This window comes from Protopterus annectens, chromosome 8.part0, assembly GCF_019279795.1.
Source record: "Protopterus annectens isolate FY-2018-M chromosome 8.part0, PAN1.0, whole genome shotgun sequence".
Lineage (NCBI taxonomy): Eukaryota > Metazoa > Chordata > Ceratodontiformes > Protopteridae > Protopterus > Protopterus annectens.
Window position 1 is genome coordinate 74176039 of NC_056741.1, and position 27456 is coordinate 74203494.

Below are 27456 nucleotides of genomic sequence, written 5' to 3' on the forward strand. Positions count from 1 at the left end.
TAAGAACCTAGTTGTATGGTTCTTGGTTACCTCTTTCTTAGTTGACAGTAAAAGCTTAATAGGGTACCCCCTGTCCTTGAACATCTCAATCAACTTGAACAATTCTTCAGAAAATTTCTTGTCATCACTGATCAACCTGGACAGCCTGACCATCTGTCCCTTGACTACACTCCTACACTGGTGTTCAGGATGACAATTGTCAAAATGCAATAATGTATTAGCGTAGGTGTATTTCCTAAATATGTTACATGATAGTTCTCCTGTGCAGTTATCTTTTGCGAGAAGAATATCTAAATAATCAGTTTCATTCTTGTTTACCCTATAGGTGAACTTTAGGTATTGGGTGGTGGTGTTAATGTAATTCAAAAATTCTGCCACTTCAGAGGTTGTTCCTCTCCAAACTATAAGTGTATCATCCAAAAATCTATAATACACATGTATCCTGGATATAAAGGGAGAAGAGAATACATAACTCTTTTCCCATTCAGCCAAGAACAGGATGGCAAAAACTGGGGCACATTTCGCACCCAAGGCCACACCTGATTTTTGTTGGAAAAATTCACTTTCGAATACCAAAAAAATATTTTTAAGCACCACTTCTAACAGGTCGACCAGTAGATTTACTCGGGTTTGATTCAAGTGTCCACTTTGTGTTAAACATTCTGAAAAATATTCTGAGCCTATGTCATGGGGGAGCACAGTAAATAAGTTAACCACGTCAATTGCCACAACCAAGTCATCCTTATCAAGCCTGGCTGTTTTTAATTGTTCTAAGCAATGCCAAGAATCTCTTAAGATATAAACAAAATTGTTGGCCACTTTCTTCGAGAAATAATCAACAAATGCAGCCAGTGGTTCAGTTTTTGAACCCTGAGTGGCAACAATTGGTCTAAAAGGGGGGTCACTGATATTTCTGTGAATTTTGGGTATTCTGAAAATTATCGGAATTCTCAGTGTATCTAATTCAGAAAATCATACTCATCCACTGGCAAAGTGTCCTGACTTAGAGCATCAAACAAAAATATGTCAATCTTGGCATATGCTCTATTGAGTTCACTAAGAGAAACTCTCTCATAAGTGCCTTCCTCACTAAGTAAAGAGTACATTCTGCACACATAATCAATCTGTCTCATGATGACCACTCCGCCGCCTGCATGATGCATGATGTTACAGGAAATTATGTCAGTCTGTTCTTCCTATTAATGTGACTGTTGTGAATTTTTATTTGACTCTGATGATGCCTGGATTGTAAAAGGTGAAAGCGCTAAGTCTCTAGTGATTTTATTGTATTAAAGTGACTGCTTCTTGTGCAAAAACACGTTGGTTTGCCTGTTTATTTTTATAATAAAACTGTGTCCTCTGTCTATGCTGACTGTACTGTTAATGTAATCAGGATTTAATGCATTACATACACACTGTACAACTTATAATAAAACTGTGTCCTCTGTCTATGCTGACTGTAGTGGTAATGTCATCAGGAATTAATGCATTACGTACACACTGCATAACTTATAATAAAACTGTCTCCTCTGTCTATGCTGACAGTACTGTAATGTCATTAGGATTTAAAGCATTACATACACACTGCATAACTTATAAAAAAACTGTCTCCTCTGTCTATGGTGACTGTACTTGTAATATCATCAGGATTTAATGCATTACATACATATTCCATAACTTATAATAAAACTGTCTCCTCTCTCTGTGGTGACTGTACTGTAATGTCATCAGGATTTAATGCATTGCATACACACTGCATAACTTATAATAAAACTGTCTCCTCTGTCTTTGCTGAGTGCAATGGTAATGCCATCTTACCATTTCATCCATATCTGTAATAATCACCAGGTCAGATTTCATCTCCAAACAACGGTGCCTGCTGTTGTTCCAGTTCTGCATTTCGTTGGAGAAAAGGTAGCAGCTGTTTTTGAAAAATTTCCATGCAGGTGGACAGAATACACACATTGTCCCTGAGAAAACAAGAAACAGTAATTTCCATCTGAATTTTAGCTGTCACCATTTTAAGCCTTGATATCATACACTGATTGGACAGGCTATGTTTTTTAGACAGGCCTTGACACGATAGCGGAAGAATTGTTAAAAATATGCACACAAATGGTAAAAATTAAAAGATATAATACTAATTTCAAAAGCATGCTTGTACAAAACTCAGTTTCACATTTGACTCCATAAATGGCAATATAGATGGAGGGTAATGATGATGCAAAGCCAGCTCCTCTCTCGGGTAGGTGGGATTGGGGAAGTTAGAATGTAAACTTCAGGCCAAAAGATGTAAACTTCAAGTCTAATAGCCAAAGAAAAAGAGAACTAGAGAGTATGACAACCTCTGTACTTCTATTCCTGTCCTCAGTCATGGGGTATTAAAAGCTCTAGATCCAAGAGGTCTTCCACGTGGAGAGATGAGTCCCACCTGCCAAAGGGACTCATCTGGGTTATTCTCCACTGATTGTTGGCCCTGAGGAGAATTGAGCAAGTGAATGTGTGAGGTTTCTAAAATAGTGAGAAAAACAAAAGTTTTGTACACCAAGACAATCGAAGCTGACCAAAAAAGTCAAAACAAGGTTCTTTAATTTGCAAAATCAGTAAGCGCTTTCACGTTTCTGTAAAACGTTTCATCAGACTTTCTAAAACCATTAGACACAGGTCTACTTAAATACTTCAGTTAAAAGACAATCAACCATTTAAAAGTCAATTACTTCTTAAAGTATCTATGTTCATGAAATTCTACACTTATAGTATTCTAAAATAAGCAAAGCTGGCTTTGTCAAGGTAAAATGCCAAAAGAATAACTACTCGAAAAAAAAAATAAAATAAAAATCCAAACTAGTACAATAAATTGTAACAACAATTATGATTATAAGCAAATGAAAAAAGCAAGTACTTTTCCTAGGGGAAAGTTCCCCACCTCCTTCTCAATTAAACATGCTATCTCCACAGTCACAAAGCTTCATAGGTATATACTAGACAACCAACCAGCAGGGCATTAACAGCCTAGCTGTGCAATCCAACTAAATTGTGTCCCAGTGTATCATGGGCACTTATTAGGAGGGGGTACATTAGTTAGGACGTTTTTACAGGTTACGTGGGGGGGGGGCACTCACTACTCACTATTAATGGACACAGTTAGATGAATGCAACTCATATAACAAGTGTGTCAAAATTACAATCTGCCACTTTATACCTTAAAACAGATGTATCATAGTATACAGTTCATAGTTTCAGAGGACTTCATTTTCTAAAGAACAATTGTTCTAGGCCATATATGACTGAATACACAACATCTTTGCAGAAAACCAGTTCTGATACCATTTCAGATAATGTATTAGTATCACAATTATCCCGAGGTCACCTCTGTGGTATAATGACCTTCAAAAGGAAAATGAATAAGGAAATAATGAAAGAAGCTGTGCTGCAAATGGGTAAGCAATGAAGTTTTATACCTATAATCAAATGATTAAAATGCAGATGAATGAATGAATGCAAAAAAATAAATAAAAGCAGCAGAAACACAGTTCAATGGAAGGCAGCTATTTCAAAAGCCAAAAGTGAAAGTTGTTTCAGCCACTCTAATAGGTCAGGAGGACAGAGCAACAAGGAAGAATATCTGCATATATGCTGTGCCAGAAGGCATACGAAGGAGCAGCTAAAAAGGCTGGAATGCACACAACTGAAGGAGGTGCAACTGCAGAGCTAAATATCACACAAGCCAGTCTGGACTCCTGCCCTGGATCACAGTAGGAATCCCCAGCCCATAATAATGCATTTTACAACATACCTGACAAAGGAAAAGGTGCCATCCCAACTTGGAAACTGGGAGGTAGACTGAAGTGTGAGGAATCATCCGTGTTGGTATATCTGGACTTTTCACATGTGCTAGGGAACATGGAAACACATTTATCCCTGTTCAGAGACTTTCTAAGATATGAGATTAAAGCTCCTCTACCCATCTTTTATAAAATTATTCATAAACACAACAGCAAAGGCATTTACAAATCCAGAGGAAGTGATAGAGAAACTTGAGAAATGACATAGTCAGCAGAAGGAACAAGTAATGGAACAAGCTGCAATGGAGACGGCCAGGGCAGATGGACAGAGCAATGGAGACGGCCAGGGCAGATGGACAGAGCAATGGAGACGGCCAGGGCAGATGGACAGAGTGCTGCAGACCAGTAATGATCAATCAAAGGAACTGTGCCCACTGTTTCAAAAGTAAAAATATTTAAAAGAAAAAGCATACGTAGTATGTTCTTTTACAGTGAAGAGAGATATTCAGACTGAGAGAACTGAGGACACAAATGAACCCTCACACGTAATGCCAGGGTTAAAACAGAATGCAACTTAAAAGTGTTATTTTAGAGAGTACTTACTAGGTCTAAGAGTAAACATTTTTTATTGTAAATATGTTGACAGATAGTAGAACAATGTTGAATTGATATGGCTAGTTTAACCATATAGTCATATAATAAGCACATATTAAGTTTTGGAATTCAAGAAATGAGAAAGCTTTGGGGTGTGGGACTTGGTGCTGATGACAGCATTAAGTTACAAATAGGATAGCACAAGAAATCTCACCTAAAGAAGAAGTCAAGGGAAAGTGTAACAGAAATGTCCAGATGGGTGAGGGAGGTGGGACCTACCTCTTAAATTAGCAGCACCTGGGAATGGTATAAAAACCCTATGTCTGGAAAAGCTTGTGCTTATATTTATCAGGCTGTGGATGGCAATTCTTACTGAAACTAAGCAGTAAAAACTAAATGAAAACTCCAGCCAAGCTAGAACTTCCAATGAGTGACCTCCCAAACCTCCTGCAACAGAGGCATATGGGATATATGCAAATGACCCTTATGAACATCAGGTGTTTCAGCTATATGGCAATTCTGATTGCCCATGACTTTTACGTTTGAAGTCATTTTAATGAACAATTTCAGGCCAATAAAGCCAAACTTCACTAGCTATGGATATGTTAGTGGTTTGGGAGGTCACTCAATGGAAGTTCTAGCTTGGCTGGAGTTTTCATTTAGTTTTTACTGATTGTTTTTTCAGGGTGACCTTCTCACTCTTTATTTACTGAAACTAAGCAGAAATTCCTTAAGATTCCAAGAGCAGGATAAGTTATTTCTTACTTATTTCATTAAATTGCACTTCTGTAATGCTTATAATTGTGCTATACAGTTACTCTACTACATTTTGCACTGTTATAACACTCTTTTACTGTTTCACTGCATTTATGTACTGTTTTATATTGTTTTAACTGTGTTTTTCATTGCTAGATACTGTTTCATTACTCTAATTGCATGTTTACTGAATTACTTAACTCTAAACTGCTTTTTCATACTGAGAGTTGTATTTTCTGTTTGTGAGTGCTCTATTTGTGCTTTTCTGTGCATTTTTGATTTTTTGATGTTTCTGTGTTCTAGTCTAGTCTGTTTCAGTTAAAAGCATTCTCTAGAGTCTGCTTGCTGCTTGATCTGTTTAAAACTTTCATTTAGTGGCACCAGCTAGTAGCTGTAATAGTTTGTTTCCCACCCCCCCCCCTTCCTATTGTTGTTGTGTTCTTATACTTGGTGGCTTTGCAGTTGCCCGCCCATACTGCATATTTGATCTGGGACACTCCTCCCAGTCTAGTGTCTTTAGTTCATTCAATCTAATAGAGAGATAACATTTGTGAAGGCCAACCCACTCAAATTCTTAACTTTGAATTAACTTCTGTTCCAGCTTTTTCCATTTCCACGTTAATGAAAAAAAAATTCTAAGCTTGTTTCCCCCCTTTCCTGTAACAAGTCTAGTCCAGATACAGATTTGCTGTATCCAGGACTGTTTGTAAGCTCCTGAGCCCCCACCCCCACCCCTGCTTAACTAGGGTTAAACTATTCCCGATGCCATAGAGTCTGCTCTTCAAATTTTCCCTTACAACTTAGCCAGCTTTTTAGTTTTATTATTTATTTATTTATTTATTTATTTTACATTTGCTTACCGGGATAGTCCGATTGGATACATGTCCATTTTCAGCAGAGGCCCAGGGAGAAAAACTCCACATAGACAAACTTACATAGATTACACAGAAGTTAGAAAACAATTATAAAAACAAAGTGATTCTATACAATGGGTTAGTAATGTTCCCTAGTAGGGACTCACAATTCTCATGGACAGACAATTAAAAGTAAGAGACATCAGAGTAGAAGCAGAGCTTGGTGACGTAGTTACAAGTTATGATAACTACAGAATATGCTTTTAGTTTATAACTTAGGGTTGGTACATGGGTATAGCCAATTCACTTTGAGATACTGTTTGAGGGTTTTTTTTGAAGAGACTTTTGGAGGATTGTAGGGTTATATAGTTTGGCAATGAATTCCAGGTTTTGCCAGCAAAGTTGGCAAACAGGGATTCACCAGCAAAGTTATTATCTTTGTGGGTTTGGATGAGTAGTTTATCATCTGACCGTAGGGATCTTAAGTTGCTATATGGCTTAATAATATTTTTAAGTGAGGGGGTATCCTCAGGGTGGTACAAAATTCTGTGCGCTATTAAGAGTTGATTGAATTGAATTAAGCTGGGCAGTTCTAGCCACTCTAGTTGTTTAAGGTTCTGGCAGTGGTGGGTTCTATAGGTGGAGTGAGTGGCGAATCTTGCAATATGATTGTAGCTATGGGACAGCTTACCTAGTTCGGATTTGTTGAGGTTTGAGAGTACAGGCAAGGCATATAAAAGAGTAGAGAGTAGGTGTGATCGGGCATTTGCAGTCCTGGCCAGTGGGGTTAAAAATGCCTTGTTTCTACACAGTGATCCAAGCTTCTTATTGATGGTCTGTATGGTTTTGTTGACCTGTAGGTCAAATTTGAGATTATTGTCTGTGATGACCCCTAGCAGTGTGGTGTGATTATCTGGGGAAATAGTGGTACCATTGTTAGATGTGACAGAGAATGAAAGTGTGGTGGATCTACTAGTGGGAGAGAAGAGTAGAAGTTTAGTTTTATTGGGGTTCAGAAGTAGGCATTGGTTGGTGAGCCAGTTCTCAATAGTGTTAAATGTATTTTGGGTTAAGATTTGCAGTTCGGATGGGGACGTGGCTGAGCAGATCAGAGTGGAATCGTCTGCATAATGAATGCAGGTAGCTTTAGGGATAGCAGTGTGGAGGTTGTTGATAAAAATAGAGAAGAGTAGTGGCCCTAGTATGGACCCGTGAGAGACACCAAGTGTGAGAGGTAACTGGCTGGAGAGTTTGCCCTGCCATAGTACCGCCTGTTGTCTACCAGTCAGGTAGGACTGGAACCACTGAATAGCAGGCTTGTTGAGGGAAATAGATTTTACTGAAAGAATGAGAAGTTCATGGTTGACCATGTCAAAGGCTTTTGATAGGTCAAGAAAGAGGGCAGAGGTTAGCCAATTCTCATTCCTGTTTTGGTTTATGGCAGTAGTAAAGGAAAGGATGGCTGAGGTGGTGCTGTGGTATGGCCTGAAACCATGCTGGGAGTCGGATAGTAAGTTATTCTGTGTAAGGTATTGCATTAGTTGCTTGTGTACACATTTCTCCATTATTTTGGCTAGTGGGGAAAGAATGGCAATGGGTCTATAGCTGGATATGTCTGAGGAGCTACCACCTTTATGGAGTGGGATGACGCGAGATATTTTCCAGAGGAAGTGGATAGCATTTCTGGATAAGGTCCTGTTGATGAAGATACATATGGGATATGCAATGGCATCTGCAGCTATTTGTAGGTACTCTGCAGGGAGGAGGTCAGCAGCGAGGGTGGTAGGTTTTAGTTTTTTTAGAAATGTTTTGATAAAACTAGTAGATATTGGTTGGAAGCCAAATTCAGGGTGATTATTGGGTAGATTAGGCGTGTGGTTTAAGTTAGGGGGGTTAGTTGATATGCTAGGGATTGAATCGTTTCAGTGAAAAAGTTATTAAAAGCACTAGCTATGGTCTCTGGGGAACTATGGGTGTAGTTAGCCAGGGTTGGGGTGGTGGAATGACCTGGATGAAGTAGCTGATTTAAGCCTGCCCAGAACTTTTGAGGGTTGTTATGGTGTTTTTGTAGGAGATTTTGGTAGAAGCTTTTTTTATCCAGTAAAATATATTTTTTGTATCATTCCTGAATTAGCAATATTTCAGATGGTCAAGTGGGGCTTTAGTTGTTCTCCAGCTGGCTCAGGCTCTGTTTCTAGCTTTGATTTTTGCTTTGGTATCGTTTGTGAGCCATGGTGCTGTATTTGATCTAGTTTTTATTGTACGTGCTGGAGCATGGGAATCAAGGATACTTAGGAATTTAGTGTTAAAGGGATCTATGGCCTCCTCTAATGTTAGACTTTTTAGTTTTGACCAGTCAACTGCTTTTAATTCATTTTGGAATATAGCAGCATCAAAGTTTTCCTGTTTCTAACTATTTTATAATTGGGGTGGTGAAGGTTTCCTGCCTTATGTTTTATGATATACATTACACAATGGTCGCTGAGGTCATCAGGGAGAGTACCAGCTGTGTACAGTTGAGTTTAGCACCCAAATCAGTTTCTTTGAGTTCAGCACTTGTTCAGAACTCATTGTAACGTCCAAATAAGTTACAAATTACTACAGCACTCAACTTTCCTCACTTGTCTAGAGGAAAACAGTTTTTAGTACTTAATAAATAAGCACCTATCCAGGCATGTCTAAAGGTCAGCTCCCGGCATTTTCTCCTGTCTATCTGATGAATCTGGGCATCTTGGGGCAATGCAGCAATTGCCTCATGTACACAGACAACCCTCTCCTCCTACCACCCAACACTACAGCCTGTGAGAGATGCACTTATATAGCCAAACTGGAACCAAAGCTCTCTCCACCAAAGACTGGACTACACAGTCAAGAGGAGAAGGCAAACACTTATAGTTTCATAGTTTCATAGTTTAGTACTAGGCTATCTGCCCTGGGGCATTTGTAAGCCTAGCCATAGTGATGTGGCTTTCGCCACCCCATGAAATGGTACAAAAGTGCACAAAAATGCACAGAATAGATTTAGAATAATGTGCCTCTGTCTAGTAGTGACACAATGAAGGCCCCCTTATATAATAGAATTAGTTTACTGTGCCCCTGTCTAGCAGTGACACAGATGTGACCACTGGGGTAAACTTACGATCTCCCATCCACTCATCAAGATTTCTCTTGAAGAGAGTCATTGAGGGGCTCTGCCTAACATGAACTGGGATTTTGTTCCAAAGCATGGGAAGCCTCTGGGTTATGAATCTATCCCTCCAGCATGTCCTATTCATACTTGTGCCGAGGTTTAAGTCTTTAGCTCTCGTGGTCCTGATGGATTTGGATTTTGTGAGGTGGAGCATGTCCATCAGATCCTGATTGGACATGGCCTTGTACGTCAGGCAGAGATCACCTCTGAGTAGGTGGTATGCTACTGAATAGAGCTGGAGTTTCTTTAGTCTGGCAGAATAAGACATGTTGGAGACCCTTGATCCTCTTGGTGAGGTACTTTTGTGGTCTCTCCAGCTGTTGCAAATGCCGGGTGAGGTACATACCAAATGGGGCATTGTACTCAATCATGGGTCTGATGAGGGAGGAGTATAGGGGTACAATGACATCCTTGGATCTGGATGTGAATCCCTTCATGATGAGGTGTGCAAGGTAGAATGTTTTTCTAACCACTTTGGCAACGTGGGTGTCAAATGAGAGGTCGCTATCGACTTGGGTCCCTAGGTCTCTGATTACTTTTTCCATACTCCGTGGGTTGCTGTCTATGTGATAATTTGTGGGTACCTTGTTTTTCCCACAGGGGATGACTATACATTTTTTGGCATTCAGTTTAAGGCCGTGACTCCGGCACCAGTTGTCCGTTTCTGTGAGGCCTTTTTGTAGGATGTATGTGTCCGCTGGTGTATCGACTATGGCGCCTAGTTTGCAGTCATCTGCAAACTTTGTCAGCCACAACCCTCCCATGTTTGCTTTAACATCTGAGAAATAAATGCCGAACAAGAGGGGTCCCAGGACAGATCCCTGTGGGACACCACTTGTGACTGGCTTTGAGTCTGACATTGCTCCAGCGATTTTAACTTTATGGGTTCTGTCTTTTAGCCAGTTTGCAACCCATCTAGTGACATAAGGGTTTACGTTTAAGCTGGTGAGCTTATCTATGATGCCTGAGTGGGGTATTGTGTCGAAGGCCTTAGCCAAGTCCAGGTAGGCTGTATGGACTGCTTTGCCCTCATCAATGGCTCTAGTGACTGTTTTGAAAAAGTCAACCAGGTTCAAAAGGCAGGATCTGCCCTTTACAAAGCCGAACTGGGTGGGGTCAAGTGTCTGTAGGTCCCCTATGTCTCTGTTTATGAGTTCCATAATGATTCTTTCCATAGCTTTGCAGACCAGGCTGGTTAAGCTTATGGTGCAGTAGTTCCCAGGGTCTGTAGAGGAACCCCCTTTGTGGAGTAGGACCACTGTTGCTGTACGCCAGTGTTCAGGTACATATCCTGTAGTAAGGCTAAGGTTAAATAGCATTTTTATGTGCGGGTTTAGCTCCTCTTGGAGTTCACGTAGCACGCAACCCGGGATACCGTCAGGTCCCATTGATGCTGTGTTTTTAGCTTTGTTGAGGGCGGTTCTCACTTGGACATCTGAGATAACAGGGAGATTACATTCAGCTGGGATAAGTATTTCTTCTTTTGGGGGTGAGGGAGGGGAGAAATTTGCACTGAACCTGTCAGCCAGAATCTTGGCAATATCTGTGGGTTCAGTGTATTTTTTGTTGTTGTGAACTAACTCTGAGCATATCTGAGGGTTTCCACCCAGGTTTCTAACATAGCTGAAGAAGGCTTTGTGGTTATCTTTAGTGTCCTTAGCGATTTTTCTCTCAAAGTTGGCCTTGGATGTTTTTATGAGAGAACGTAGTTTTCTGCTAATGTTGATCAGAGATGTCTTCCCTTTATGGGATTTTGCTCTGTCGTGTAGTAGCTTCCTTCTTTTGTTATACAATTTGTTAATGGCTGAGGTCCACCAGACAGGACGCTTGCCTTTAGTGGAGAGGGACTTGGATTTATTTGGGATTGCATGATCCATGCATTCTTGGAGATGTCCATAGAAAGCATTTGTGAAGGATTCAGCATTGTGGGATGTGGTATCCACTGGCCCAGTGGGCTTAAAGGATACCATCTCATTCTTAAGAAGAGTGAAGTCTGCTTTTGAGAAGTTTTTCACTGTGGTCTTTTGTGCTGGGGGTGGAGATGGGATATGTATATCCAGAGTGATTAGTTTGTGGTCAGATCTCATTAGTGAGGGGTATACCTCCAGTGTGGAGCATTTTGTCCCCATGTTTGTGATGATCAGGTCTAGTATATTATCTCCCCTAGTGGGAGAGGTGACTAGTTGTTCCAGTGTGCCTCACCACACTCATCACATAATCCCTCAAAACCTACACCACCAAAACACACACACATAGAAGCAGAAAACACATGCCTACATTTGTGGAGGCTCTCAATAAAAATCTGCCCAGACAACTGAGACCTCCAAAGCGGAAATGCAAGCAACCTCCACCCCGGCAACACAACCCAGATGACACATAGCCCACAAACTCAGTGTGCCACTCAACTACAGCCCATAAGGCATAATGTACCCAACACACTAGTCATAGGTGACTCTATAGTCAGGCACACTGATGTTCCACTCACCAGGCTAAACAAGGAGAAAGTTACTGTTAGCTGCCTGTTGGGTGCTAGGATCCACCACATAACACATGCACTCAGGTCACTCCACAACAAGTACAAATATGACTCTGTCATTGTCCATGTTGGTGTGAATGACCTGAGATGTACCTCCCTGGACTACATGAAAAGAGACATGGAGGAGCTCTCTGATCTTGTAGCCCAGGCAGGTATGACCCTAGCCCTGAGTCGCATCCTGCCATCACCCAGAATGATACTACAGTACAAGAACAAAATTATTGACTTCAACAATTGGCTAAGCTTCTGGTGTCATTTTAAGGGAATCCAGTATCTGTCTGCCTGGGATGACATGATCGACAGACCACAATGCTTTGCCAGAGATGGCCTACACCTGTTGCCCCAGGGATTCCAGATACTGGCAAAGGCTCTTGCCACCCCTATAGTGCCTTTTGTAGGCAAGGTTCAAATGACAAATTCACCACCGTAACAAGTACAAGCAAGCAAAATCTGAAAATAATGCTACTCAATGCTAGAAGTCTAAACTTCAAAATTCACTTACTTGAGGCACTCCTTAAAATGGAGAACATTGACATCTGTGCAGTGACAGAGACCTGGTTCAAAGCTCCAGAGAGCACCCCTGCATTACCAGGCTATAATTCATACCACACCTTTCGGCCACCTAACCCGGACCGAAACACTAAAGGCAGAGGCTTGTCCATATTCACTAAGGATGTCCACACCTCCAAGCTAGTTGCTCAGCATAATGCATCTGAGATTATCCAAGTGCAACTAACTCTGGGCAAGACCGCAATCCAAATTGTGGCTTGCTACAGACCCCCCACCATGCCCCAGCATTTCCACTCCTCTTTTCTTGATACACTGGAAAATATTAGGGTACAATCCGACACATTAATAATGGGTGATTTCAACTACCTCACCATTAACTGGGAAAACTACTCATGTACCAACTCTTTTGCTCAACGTTTTCTGGAATTCATAAATGCCAATGCCTTGGATCAACTTATCCACACCCCCACCAGGGACAGCAATATCCAAGACCTGGTCATTACCAACATGGGTGACCAGTGTTTCACACCAGAGGTCAGATTTGACCACAAGCTAATCACCCTAGACATCCATATCCAGCCCCCTACCCCCCATTAGGGAAACAACCATAAATAATTTCTCCAAAGCCAACTTCACACTTCTTAAGACAAAAGTGGCAAACTTCACGACACCCATGCAGATGGACAATAGAGGTACGACTGCTGAATCCTACACAAATACACTTTATAAGCACTTACACGAGTGCATGAATCATGCTATCCCTAACAGAACCAAGATGCTATCCTCCAAAAAAAGGAAGCCAATCTGGTGGTCTTCTGCCATAAACAAACTCTACAACAGAAGAAAGAAACTGTTGCAAAAAAGAGTAAAATCCCATGATTGGAGGAACTCCTTGGTCAGCTTTAGTAAGAAGCTGAGATCCCTCATAAAATCCTCCAAAGCTAGTTATGAAAACAAAATCGCCACAGATTCTAAAGACAACCACAAAGCATTCTATAGTTATGTCAAGAATCTCATTGGCAACACTCAGATCTGCTCTGAGTTACAGCACAATGGCACTAAATATACAGAGCCAACCGATATTACCAAATTCCTGGCAGATAGATTCATTGCTAACTTTACCCCCCTCTCACCCCCTAAAGAGCCCATCTCTATACCGGAAGAATGCAAAGTTCCTGTAATCATGGGTGCACAGGTAAAAACCTCACTCTCCAAAGCCAAGAACACAGCACCTGACAACATCCCAGGCTACCTTCTACCCCGAACTACAGAATGAACAGGCACCTCACCTAAGCACCATGTTCAGTCATAGCCTCACCTCAGGCTTTGTGCCCATTGAATGGCGCACTGTGACGGTTATCCCACTCCACAAAGCGGGAGCCATGACAGACTCTGGGAACTACCACCCAGTTAGCCTGATGAGCCTGGTCTGAAAGGCCATGGAGCGTATCATAATGGAACTCATAAACTAAGACATTGGTAATCTCCAAACTCAGGACCCCACACAGTTTGGGTTTGTAAAAGGCAGATCATGTCTCCTAAACCTGATAGACTTATATGAAGCAGTGACCAAAGCCATAGATGAGGGTAACGTGGTTCACACAGCCTATCAAGATCTCGCCAAGGCTTTCGACACCATCCCCACTCTGGAATTATAGATAAACTCACTAAACTAGGTATAAATCCCTATGTCACAAGATGAGTTGCCAAATGGCTTACTGACAGAACCCACACTGTGAAAGTAGCAGACTCCAAATCCAACTACAGACCAGTGACAAGAGGAGTACCACAATTGTATTCCAATAAGATGAAAATTGTTCCATAAAAAGCAAAAATAGCACCTTTTAGATGCTCAAATGATTGAGTATCAACAGATTAGGCACCAATGCTGCCACCCGTTTGTTAGGCCGACACGCCAGGCTGCTGCGAGCAACGTAGAATAAAGCTGGTGTTTCCAAACATATATCCCTGAAGAAATCCTGATATTGTTAGGGGAAGGTTCCCAAAAAATAGAAATATAAACCAGATGGCTAGTTGGAGCAGGAAAATGAGCCAAGAATGGAGAAGCAATATTTGGGACTGCAGAGACAATCATACAGCCAGCATCAGGTTCACAGGCCCCCAGCAGGATGTAGTAAGCAGTGCAACACCCAAAATCAACCTCCTGCACGAGGACTATTGCACGGCTTGAAAATCAAATAAGATCCAAAAAAATGTTAAGCCAGCAAACTGTGAACAATTTTCATCTTATTGGAGTACAGCTTGGTCGTGCTAACAGCCACTACTGAGCGGACCGCTTATACTGTCTGTTTTCAGAACGGACTTGTGTTGTACAACTTTTTGGCTATCCTCTTCTCGAGAATTGGTTATCTGGCAATTCTGTTCTGATTTTTATGACAACTGAATGGAGGGCATTGCTATTTTGATGAATTATCCCAATTTTACTACATGAACATCAAAGGGGTCATTATGGTCATCAGGTTGGACAGTATTACATCAAGACTGCCGAGTAGGATGGTATTTTTTCTGGCACTAACTAACTGTTTTGTTGGGATTGAGTATGCAATATCAGACTATTTATGGTGTTTAATTCACACCAGTCCGTCCACTAAATAGACTGGAAGATCATTGGACACCATTTTGTTTACACAAATGCTTTTTCGATCATTTTCTGTAGTAATACAGTTATTTATTACGAAGGGGGCTAACTAATATATGCATAGGAATGTCTGTTTTTATAACAGCGCAATAGTCTTTGGCTAGCTAGTTGATGTTTATATGACATTGGTATAAGGTATATGTGGAACTAGATACCAACAAGCCAGTGTAACAGGCTCATGTATTTGCGTTCTCTTGCAAGTCACTCTGGCATTAACCAACTGTTTGGTCAGGATTGCATATCGGACTGCTGAAGATGGTCCAATTCATACCAGTTTGATTTCTGATAAGACCAGAAGGTCATTGTAGACAAATTTGTTATTGCAAATTCCTTTTTTGACTGTTTAATTATTTTTGATTTAGCAGGCCAACTGTTTTAGGGATAGGTCTGTCCGTTTTTCTCAACAATTTATTTAATCTGATTTTCATTGTTTACTAGCCTGTTGGTCAGATGTTTGTATGGCATTGGCATAAGTTATATGGGGAACTAGATACACACTAGCCATTATTATGGGTTCATTCATGTTTTCATGTTCTCTAATGCTTTTTCAGTAGTCAGGTACTCAAAGCTTGTTGCTGGCTCAATATTTATTTAATTTACTATGCCATTGGCTATATTATTATTATTATTGTAGCCCATTTATAATTGTCTATCCAGTACCAGCTCTCACAGCATTATTATTTTGGATCCATTTCGGACCGATTGCTGTGTTTACCCTGTCTTATATGACCTTCTTTATAATATTTCACATTTTTAAGGATAATCACACTAACTCAGGGGCCTGTTATTAATAAGCATTCATGGTACATTTCAGGCACAACTCTTCTTTTTACCTTTTAGACTTTTGAACATAACCTTAGCCTGCTTTTGCATCATTGAGCATGGTGCCAGTTGACCCATGGGTTCCAGGCCTTTTTCAATAATTGTTTTTTTATTGGGACATTTCCCATTACCTTCAAAGATTTTGTGAAGGGACGTAGGAATTTTAAAACTGGCCAATAATTGGCCCTTGCTTTTTCTGGCTATTATTGTCCCTTTATTAAAGATTGGTCATGGTCCTATTATACTGACGTAGCAATTCCAAAATTTTTTTGGATCAATGCTATTATTGTCAAATATCTCTAAGGACACAAACACATTATAATAACTTTTATAAATAGTTGATTTTTTGTTTTTCTGAGTTGTCAAATCAACACTATTATTATTATTGATACGAGCAATTTTTGATAAAGCATCAGTATGGACCCACTCAGTTTGTCTCAGGTCTATTAGCAGACAGAGAGGACCTTGGAGCATTTGGGCTGGGTCCCAGTAAAAACAATAGCAACACCAGTGACCCTTTGGTGCCCGAGTCGACTTGTGGTCTAGCCTTTGGCAAGTTGCATAAGCATCTTAGATCTTTAAGATCTAATGTATGGCACTCCAAGCTTTTCAGGGCCTATATGGCCAAAGGCATTACACCAAGAGGTCTTAGAATCAGAATACAACCCCATGTGGGCGAGGCTGATGAAGAGTTAAATATTCAATGAACAGCTATACAACAACAGGCCACCTTGTCTTTTGTTGAGGCTTTGGCCAAGTACCATGATAGAGTAATTGACCGTGAGATCAATGTAGTCACTGAATTGTGCAATGAAGTACAACAATTTGAGGGAGACAGTTCTTTTACTAAACATTTGAATAAGGTGGCAACTGACCTCAGCAACCTTGAGGAGCAACTCAAGACCAGAAAAATTAAACAATTTCAGCGTGATCAGCTTGATTACCAGGGTGCCAACCCTTTTAGCAACTCTAATAAACATGCTAGATTTACACCAAATCAACCTAGAACTCCAGAATGCAAATGTAAATGTTTTAAATTTATCAGACTTTGTTTTGTCACCCACACATCTGTCCATTCTCAATAAAGGTCTTACTTTTATCCCTGGTTTTGTGGTATCTGAGGATGTCCTGGCACAAGATGTTATGTCTTTTTGCAGAATCTAAAACCTTAAGCTGCAGTTTGGTGATTTGGATAGTAATTATAATCATGATAAATTTGTATATCACAAGTGAAGATACCTTCCTCCCATGCATCCCATTGTACACCAGTTTCAGAGCAGTACTCTCAAAGATCTGCATTATTCTGGCTCTGACACTCACTTCATACCCAATAATTTGTCACGGAGTGAGAAACAGGCAATCATAGAATTACAGAACAACAGGGATATAGTCATCATTTCTGCTGATAAAGGTGGGATGGTAGTAGTCATGAACTGGTCTAATTATGACAAGGAGGCCAAGAGACAACTTTCGGACAGATGCTACTATTCAGAAATGCCAATCAACCCCACGTTTAGATTTAAAAAACAGATTGACGACTTTCTATCTACTGCCAGGGATGAAGGTATCATTACAACAAACGTGATGCAGCAGCTAACAATTCAGGACTCTGCCAATAAATACATCTATTTTCTACCCAAGATACACAAGGCTCCAGTTAATCCACCAGGCAGTCCTATAGTGTCAGGCAGGGGATACATCATGGAACCATTATCTATATTTCTCACCAAACATTTAAAACCTTTATTATCACGGATATGTTCCCATTTATAGGACACTACTGAATTTCTACAAATCATTTCTGATACACAGTTGGAACCAGGCTGGCTCATGTACACACTTGATGTGAGTGCTCTATATACCAACATTCCTCATAAGGTAGGTTTGGAAGCTCTGGCCCGTTGGCTAAATGTGGCTGGTTTATATGAACCAGACTTCAACTCTTTCCTGGTAGGTCTTGCAGAACATGTCCTTACCAATAACGTCTTCTTTTATCAGGATACTTGCTACTGGCAAACCAAGGGTACAGCAATGGGGGTGTCCTTTGCCCCCATCTATGCTGACCTATTCATGGCCTTCATTGAAGATCAAATCATTTATGATAACAGTCACAATATCTATTTGGATGAAATCGACATCTGGAGACATTATTTGGATAATTGCTGGGTGGTATGGAGGGCAGATGTAGAATGTCTAGCTGAATTTATATCTTACTTGAATGACAACAAATGGGGTCTTCAATTCACAACAAACTATCATGTAAGTACTATCACCTTTCTTGATGTTCTGGTTAACAGACAACCTGACCACACTTTAAGTACAGAGGTCTTCAGGAAGTACCCTGAATACAATACTGTCCTCCATGCATCCAGCTTCCATCCTCCTCGCATCACTAGAAATATCCCGAAATCTCAATTCATAAGAATGAGGCGGATTTGTTCCCATGAAGCCTCTTTTCAAGAACACAGACAGGACCTGACCAACAGATTCAGATCCAGGGGATACCATATGGGACATGTTCTGCAAGCCAGCAATTGGGCCAACACACTTCACAGGGAGGATTTGTTAACCTACAAACCACGGAACAGGGAGGAACCCCAACCTATCAGGTTTGTAACCACTTATGCCAGAAACTCTGATTTATTAATCAACAGCATACATAGACACTTGAACATATTACAATGTGATCAAGAACTAGACAACATAATACCAGACAGATGCCTGTTTTCATTTCGTAACGGTAAGAACTTGGCATCTTGCTTTAACAATTATAAACATACTCATGATACTGGGCACGCTCACTCACAACAAACCACCTTAACTGGTGAACCTTTGATCGGCTGCTTCCCATGTGGGCATTGCATCAGTTGTGATAAAGTAACCAAATCTAAACAATTTACTAGTAAAAATTGTGCCATGGTTTATGACATCCAATTTTTTTGCTAATTGTAGCAGCGACTGGGTAGTCTGTTTGGCAACATGCACCTGCGGGTCCTTTTACATTGGACAAACATCTCATCTTCTCAAGCTGAGAATCTCTGAACATGTAAGTAACATCAAAAATAAAAAAGTTAACAATGCCTTGTATAAACATTGTTTGACACATAAAACTACAAAATTTTCTTTCATGATCATTGATGTTGTCAAGGGTAACAAATTTCACAAAACAGGATGGCATTCTATTCTAGATTCTAAAGAAAAGAAATGGATTGTAAAGTTAGGTGGATTATTCCCACCTGGCCTTAATGATCAATTTTGAAAATGAACCAATGGAGTTGCACTTGAATGTATTTAAACAGTAGCATTTGATTCTTCTGGTTTACACTGATGAAGGCTGTGTTTTTTACCAGCCGAAACCGGTCTGGTTACTTGTTTTTATGCTATAATAATTAATAAATGTCTTTTTCAGGTCACAGTTTGCTGGCTCAACATGTTTTTTGGATCTTATTTGATTTTCGAGCCGTGCAGTAGTCCTCGTGCAGGAGGTTTGTTTTGAATGTTACTAACTGTTCTAGTCTCAGTCAGGGTCATGATTGCATCATAGTTACTAACTGTTCTAGTCTCAGTTGGGGTCGTGATTACATCATGGTTACTAACTGTTCTAGTCTCAGTTGGGGTCATGCTTACATCATGGTTACTAACTGTTCTAGTCTTAGTTGGGGTCATGATTACATCATGGTTACTAACTGTTCTAGTCTCAGTTGGGGTCATGATTACATCATGGTTACTAACTGTTCTAGTCTCAGTCAGGGTCATGATTACATCATGGTTATTAACTGTTCTAGTCTCAGTTGGGGTCATGATTACATCATGTTTACTAACTGTTCTAGTCTCAATTGGGGTCATGATTACATCATGGTTACTAGCTGTTCTAGTCTCAGTTGGGGTCATGATTACATCATGGTTACTAATTGTTCTAGTCTCAGTCAGGGTCATAATTACATCATGGTTACTAACTGTTCTAGTCTCACTTGGGGTCATGATTACATCATGGTTACTAACTGTTCTAATCTCAGTTGGGGTCATAATTACATGATTACTAACTGTTCTAGTCTTAGTCAGGGTCATGATTACATCATGGTTACTAACTGTTCTAGTCTCAGTCGGGGTCATGATTACATCATGTTACTAACTGTTCTAGTCTCATTTGGGTTCATGATTACATCATGGTTACTAACTGTTCTAGTCTCAGTTGGGGTCATGATTACATCATGGTTACTAACTGTTCTAGTCTCATTTGGGTTCATGATTACATCATGGTTATTAACTGTTCTAGTCTCAGTTGGGGTCATGGTTCTCATTTTACTTTAAACACTAAAGAAGGCTGAGACTTAATTGAGCCATATTTGGTTTCTATTAACAGTGCTGGGTGCCAGTGAGCAAGGGCAATCATTGGCCCATTTCTTCACATTATTATCTGTCATTTTTTGGACTAGTTTTACTAGTTTATATGGTCAATATAAGGCTTTTTTAAAATTGGTGAACTTTGTGGAATTTTGTTTGGGGCCAGTCCCAATTGGGCTACACCTAAGACAGACTGCTTTCGGTCCAATATTGTGTTTTCCTCCTCTATAGGGGGTTTGTCAGGCTACATCACACCGGAAGGCACAGATTTCATTTTTTATAATATTTTTATATAATATTTTCTATACTATTTGCAAACACAAAACAGAAATAGGAAACATGGATATCTTATTGGAACTAATGACTCGGAAATAGCAACTCAGAATAATGTCTTGAACATCTCTAATGTAACATTGTCTGATGTACAAATAAAGATCCTTAATAAGGGATTGAATTTTATTCCTGTTTTTTTTTTGTTCCGGAAGATCGACTAGCTCACGATGGTACAGCCTTTTGTAGATTATTGAATTTAAGAAAGTTTGCAAAGATTCTGATAATCAGACAAGTGAAGACAGGTTTCATTATCATAAATCTAAGTTTATCCCCCCCGATGCACTCCAATGTACTTATGTTCCAGACTGCAGTTTTGGAAGATCTACATTATAGCTCTAGGAACTATATATGTAAAGTGAATAATCTCTCAAAGACTGAACAAACAGCTTTACAGGAACTGGTGGATCATAAGGACTTGGTTATATTATCAGCAGATAAGGGGGGAGCAGTGGTGGTCATGAACTGGGAACAGTATAACAAGGAGGCTATGAGACAATTGGGTGATGGACAATACTATATGAAGAAGGAAATCGACCAATTTTTGGCCTTAGCTAGGGAGGAGGGTATTATTTTGGACTTTGATTTACAACTAATGGTCCCAGATCTAACAAATCAATATATTTATTTCCTCCCCAAGATACATAAAGATCTGCATCACCCACCAGGTAGACATATTGTTTCTGATAGGGGCTCTATCATCAAAACCCTATCACAATATTTAACTTTGAAGTTACAACCTTTACTTAAGTGGGTACATTCCAGACTTCGTGACACCACTGAGGTTCTCCAGATTATAGCTGATACACAATTGGAACCTGGCTGGCTACTCTGTACCCTAGATGTGTCGGCATTATATACAAACATACCACATTGGGTGGGCCTGGATGCCCTAGAATACTGGTTGAACAGGTCAGATCTCTACCCTCCAGGTATGAATACTTTAATTATCAGGCTTGCTGAACACATACTAAGAATATCTTTTTTTACCATGACCAATGCTTTTGGCAAACTAAGGGGACTGCTATGGGGGCTTCTTTTGCCCCCATTTATGCAGATTTATTCATGGCTTATGTTGAGGATCTCATTATTTGTGACAATTCCCACAACATTTACATAAATTAAATTGACATTTGGAGGAGTTTCTTGGATGATTTCTGGATGGTATGGAGATCGAATGAGAGTTATCTGAAGGAATTTGTAGGTTATCTTAACGAAAACAAACGGGGTATTCAATTCACTCTTAGTTATCATTCCGGTAGGATCAATTTTTGGATGTATTGATTACTAGGAATGCAGATCACACCCTAGAAACACAGGTATATAGGAAATACCCCCAATACAATTCCCTTCTCCATGCCTCCAGCATTAATCCACCTCACATCTGCAGAAACATACCTAAGTCCCAATTTCTTAGAATGAAACGTATTTGTTCCAAGCCTGATAGTTATGTACAGTATAAGGATGACCTTATCGATAGATTTAGGGACAGAGGTTACCAAATGGGTTACGTCCTGAGTGCTAGTAATACGGCTTCTTCATTAGATAGGACAGATACATTACAATACAAAGAACAAGGGACCAACCAACAATCTGTGATCCGTCTTGTTACTACTTATGGTAGGAACACAGAAACTTTACTTAATATTGTTCAGAGACATTGGAACATATTAAGAGCGGATGATTATTTTTCCACCATTTTGGGAGACAGGTGTTTGTTGTCATTTTGGAGGGTGAGAAACATAGGGTCCCAGTTGAGCCACTACAAACACATCAACCAAACTACAGGGGTTTCTGGACAATGGACTATGGTTGGGGACTTACTTACAGGTTGTGTATCCTGTGGCCACTGTACCCATTGTAAAGCTATGAACAAAACTAAGGAGTTTTCCAGCAGTAATACAGGCAATGTTTTCCAGATTCAGTTCTTTGCGAATTGTGGGAGAGTGGCTCATTTATTTAGTTACCTGTAGTTGCCTTACCTTTTATGTTGGACAGACATCCAGACCCCTTAGGATCCGTATTTCAGAACACTTTAGTGGGATAAGAAATAAAAAAAAAACAGTAATGCATTATACAAACGTACAATTAAACATCCCAATGCTACATTCAGATTTACAGTTATTGACAAAATCATGGGAAACAGTGCTAATAAAGCCGGATGGCATAGCCTTTTGGATTCAAAAGAAAAGAAATGGATAATTAAGCTGGGGGCATTATTTGCACCTGGCATGAATGAACATTTGTAAGGACCCAGTCATGCTTTAACATCAATTTGCATGTTCACTATAATAGGGACTATTGTTCTCATTTTATTTTAAACACTGGAGAAGGCTGAGACTTAATTGAGCCGAAACCAGTCTGTTTATTATGCTTTAAGATACGCTAATAAAATCATACTGCTTGCCTTGATCTGCTGGCTTTGTTTTATTTTTTACTAACCATTCTAGTCACAGTCAGGGGTCATGGTTACTAACCAATCAGGTCTCAGTTGTGGGTCATGGTTACTAAACATTCATGTCTCATTCAGGGGCCGTGGTTACTAACAGTTCAAGTCTCAGAAAAGGGTTATGGTTACTAACCATTCAAGTCTGACTTAGGGTTCATGGTTACTAACTCTTCCAGTCTCAGTCAGGGTCATGATTATTAACCATTCATGTCTCAGTCAGAGTCATGGTCACTAACTGTTCTAGTCTCAGTCAGGGTCATGGTCACTAACTGTTCTAGTCTCAGTCAGGGTCATGGTCACTAACTGTTCTAGTCTCAGTCAGGGTCATGGTCACTAACTGTTCTAGTCTCAGTCAGGGTCATGGTCACTAACTGTTCTAGTCTCAGTCAGGGTCATGGTCACTAACTGGTCTAGTCTCAGTCAGGGTCATGGTCACTAACTGTTCTAGTCTCAGTCAGGGTCATGGTCACTAACTGTTCTAGTCTCAGTCAGGGTCATGGTCACTAACTGTTCTAGTCTCAGTCAGGGTCATGGTCACTAACTGTTCTAGTCTCAGTCAGGGTCATGGTCACTAACTGTTCTAGTCTCAGTCAGGGTCATGGTCACTAACTGTTCTAGTCTCAGTCAGGGTCATGGTTACTAACTAATCAAGTCTCAGTTGTGGTCATAGTTACCAACTGTTCTAGTCTCAGTCAGGATCATGCTTTCTAACTGTTAAAGTTTCAGCTGGGACATGGGTACTAAGTGTTCCAGTGTCAGTTGGGGTCATGGTTACTAACTGTTCTAGTCTCATTCTGGGTCATGGTTAGTAACCCTTTATATTCTCTGACAGGGTTCATGGTTACTAATTATTCAAGTCTCGTTCGGGGTTATGGATACTAACCTTTCATCTTCTCAGACAGAGTTCATGGTTACTAATCATCTAAATCTCATTTGGGGTCATGGTTCCTGGAGGAGCACTGCTTGTAACACTTTGTATTATGCAATATATATATATTTTTTCCACTTGGATAACTAGTTTGAAAATATTATTTTATTTAGTTAAAGGATATTACAGTTCATAAAATGCCATAACATTTATTAAACAAATTATAGAACTATAGAGTCAATATAATTCTGCTGTCACAATAAATATGTCCTAACAGCATATAGTTTTTATGTTCCCTTGACTATTAATTTTATTAATTTATTTGTTCATTCTTTTCTAAGGAAGTAAGTGGACTTGTTCAAAGACCCTTTTCAGCCATGTCCCAGGTACCAAGTCAGAAAATTACAAACACACAATTGAGAAACAATCACACATGGAATCAGCCACTGCTCTGAAAAGTTCATATTCACAGCGCAAGAATCGGAGTCTTAAGAAAATAGCAAACATTCAGTTACAAATATTTAACAGATTTTGAATCAGCTTTTGTTCTGAACCTCAACCAAATTATATAACAATGTGGCTGTTTGTATAGAATACCACAATTTTTGACTAATATGCTCTAATATCCATCACTATTCATTTATGTACCCATTAACAATAAGTTAACATTCCCCATAGGGTGGAGGACAGACAAAGGAATTGTTACTGGAAAGATGACAGATAGAATTTTCAGGATGAGCTACATGGAAATATTACATATGGTGGGAATTAGCCCTTGCCAAGAAAACAGGTACATTTGTAAGACCGTTTTAGGTGTGCTATAAGCTTCTGAAAGGAGATTATTATGTAATTTACCTGATTTCTGAGGGAAGGTAGTCCAGGGGTTTACCTATGAGTGAGTGAAGCATGCTTGTTTGACTCACCAGTTTTTGAAAAATAAATGGCAAAACCAGTGAGTTGAAAACACTGTTAAAACACATAAATACATTTTTTTGGCAGGGGAGCAAGCTCTCTCTGCTCCAACACACCCCTGACTTATATATGCCAACTCCACTGCCACACAACAAAGGAGAACGGGAATATTCCCCAAAAGTACTTTGCAATTCATATGAAATACAACTATTTGCAATTAAACTCACCACAATATTACATTTTCACTCTAAAACCACTTATCCACGAATGTGGCAACCACACGTAACTGTGACTTGTTCCACTTATCTTGGATAACTTTGCTGAAACTTTTTTCTGCAAACCTGAGTCTATATGAGGGCCTGTTTAGTGTTAAAGTGTCATTGCCCTGACTTCTGAGTGCATAAAGGGAGGTTTCAATTAGTAGTTTGTTTTTAAGGGATAGGCAGACTCGACTATTTAGAATTTTAAATTTAAGGGAGTATGGGAGAAGGATTGAATGTGCTGTGATGAGTAGAGAGTTGGCTTTTTACAGTGTTCTAGTTAGGAAGATAGTCTAATAAACCTGTGTATAGCTTTTATTGCTCTCTGGAGTTTGTTGGTATTGTAGGCAGAGTGGAGGGACATGACTGACAGAGAGATTCTATCCTTGGCATGAAGATATTTTTGGCAAGGGTCAGACTGGTGTCCTAGGCTGCTTTCAGTACAGAAATAACCTTTGAAACAGATACGTCAGCAAGTGATTTAAATGACAGTGATTGCTCCAAAGTAAGACCAAGATACCTTTATTTCTCTGCTGTAAAAATAGATTTATTGCTTAGAGTTATAGTCTGTGATAGTTTTTGTGCATTACTGGTGTTTTGGAGACATTCAGGGCAAAGTTGTCACAGTTTAATTAGCCATTTTCATAGGGAGGAGATGTCCTTTTGACTGGATATCCAGACTGATATTGCTGAGGGGCCATTGTGCTGAAGAATAATCTCCATAATGTCCACTGCATAAAATGCCGTGTTATCCGGAGGAAGTATATTAATAATACTGTTAATAAATAGCGAGTGTAATACAGGACCTAGAATGGAGCCTGCCCACCCCCACAGAAATTTACTAGTGTTATTGTCACTTAAAATGCTTTGAAATAAAATGGGGTCACTTTCTCTTGCATACAAAAATGGCAGTTACCTTATACCTCTGTACACAAATCGCACCTAAATCACATGACACCCAATTTGCCTCGTATGCTGCTTCATTTATGCACAACTTCAGAATCAGTGTGTCTTTGCTAGTCTGTTTCATCTTGAAAAAATGTATATAAGTCATGTGCTGATTGTATCCGATGTTGCTTGTGGCACAGGTCATGGCTAAAAATTTTTATTTTCCCCAAGGATTACAGCTTCTCAATTATCAAACAAATCATTCATTCATTCATTTGTTCATTCATTCCATGACACCCAGTATATCCTTTTCAAGGTCATGGGTGAACCATGGACCTTTCCAGTACTTAGTGGGTACAGCACACTGAAACTCATCCTGGAGAGGATAGCAGTATATCTCACATTACCAGTCAATAAATAAATAAATAGATAAATAAATAAATCTGTGGCATACTGAAACCACTCTTGGAGAGCATACCATTATATCTCACATTATCAGTCCATAAATAAATAAATGGGTGGCATTCTTGCACCTTGGATAATATTCTTTTTGCATGGTAATTAGTTGTCTAGTTTGGATCTTAGCTGGGATGCCTTCTGTCCAGAGTGTAAATGCCCTCTCTGGGTCTGTGTGTTTGTAGGTTGCTCCAGTTTCTTCCCACTTCTCAAAGATATACCCTAGGTAAATTGGCGATCCCCAAAGTTGATGTGGGGTCATGCCATGTCTCAGTGGGTATGTTTGAGCATGCTGCGGTAGGATAGTGTTGAATTCCTGATTAATTCCCGTCTTATGCTTACTGAGCACTGGGATAAGCATCAGGTCCTCTGTGACCCCAGACTGGGTTAATGAGGTAATTACTGAATGTGTGAATGAATAAAAATAAATAAAGTGGTTTAAACAGCTGTACATTGCATTTAATGAAGCACTACTAAGAAATTATTACCATTATCTGGTGTGATGCACATTTCATCTCTGACCCTAGATACATTCCCCGCCAGCTGCTCATATTTTCTGTTCACCATGCTGAAGTTTTGTTTAACGTCATCAAGCTGACTTTGAAGAAGCATTTGATTACTGGTCAGGTTCAGATTCTTTCCTTTTTCTTCATTAAGCTTAACTTGCAAAACGGATTCATTTTTCACTTGAGAAAAATCTGATAAAAAGCAAAAATTTCTGTCACAAACTTTCATACCAGGGCAGTTAAATAAAACATTTCACATGCTAGAACATGCTTTTGCAGCTTACATCATTTTTGTTATATTAAACAATCATTAAGGGAACATATTTTTAATCCAAAGCAACATGAAATCAAGAAAATAAAAACAATTATTTCAGATACTATCTTTCATTGCCATCATTCATAATGCTGTCAGATAAAAACAAAAACAGGTTTCATATATCCAGTTTACTTGCTACTAAATAAAATTTGGTGTGAAATGCTAGTAAATAAATTTATTGATACAATTTAAAAAATCAGAATAATACTGAAAGACTGAAGTGCTACAGTATCATAAGACTAATATCTTGTAAAGTTACTAATAGTAACTCCTGATGGATCTGTCCTCTTAAACCCAGTCTATCTGTTGTTGCCCACTCCTTATGATAATTAGACAAATAAATGTCCTTATTCCCATTTGACTGTTGACAATCAGCACATAAGTATAATTTTGTGAAGTCTCCCCCCCTTAAACTACTCCC

At 39.6% G+C, this 27456-nt stretch overlaps 1 protein-coding gene across 1 annotated transcript in view; it reads right to left on the reverse strand.

Annotated features, from left to right (window-relative positions):
* Nucleotides 1–27456, reverse strand: part of LOC122808654 (CD209 antigen-like protein E) — a 485527-nt gene that overhangs the window by 220868 nt on the left and 237203 nt on the right. The window contains exons 3-4 of the mRNA XM_044079627.1: nt 26702–26911; nt 1819–1970 (exon numbers count right to left, since the gene is read on the reverse strand). Coding sequence (XP_043935562.1) covers nt 1819–1970; nt 26702–26911 — 362 coding nt within the window. The remainder of the gene's footprint in view (nt 1–1818; nt 1971–26701; nt 26912–27456) is intronic.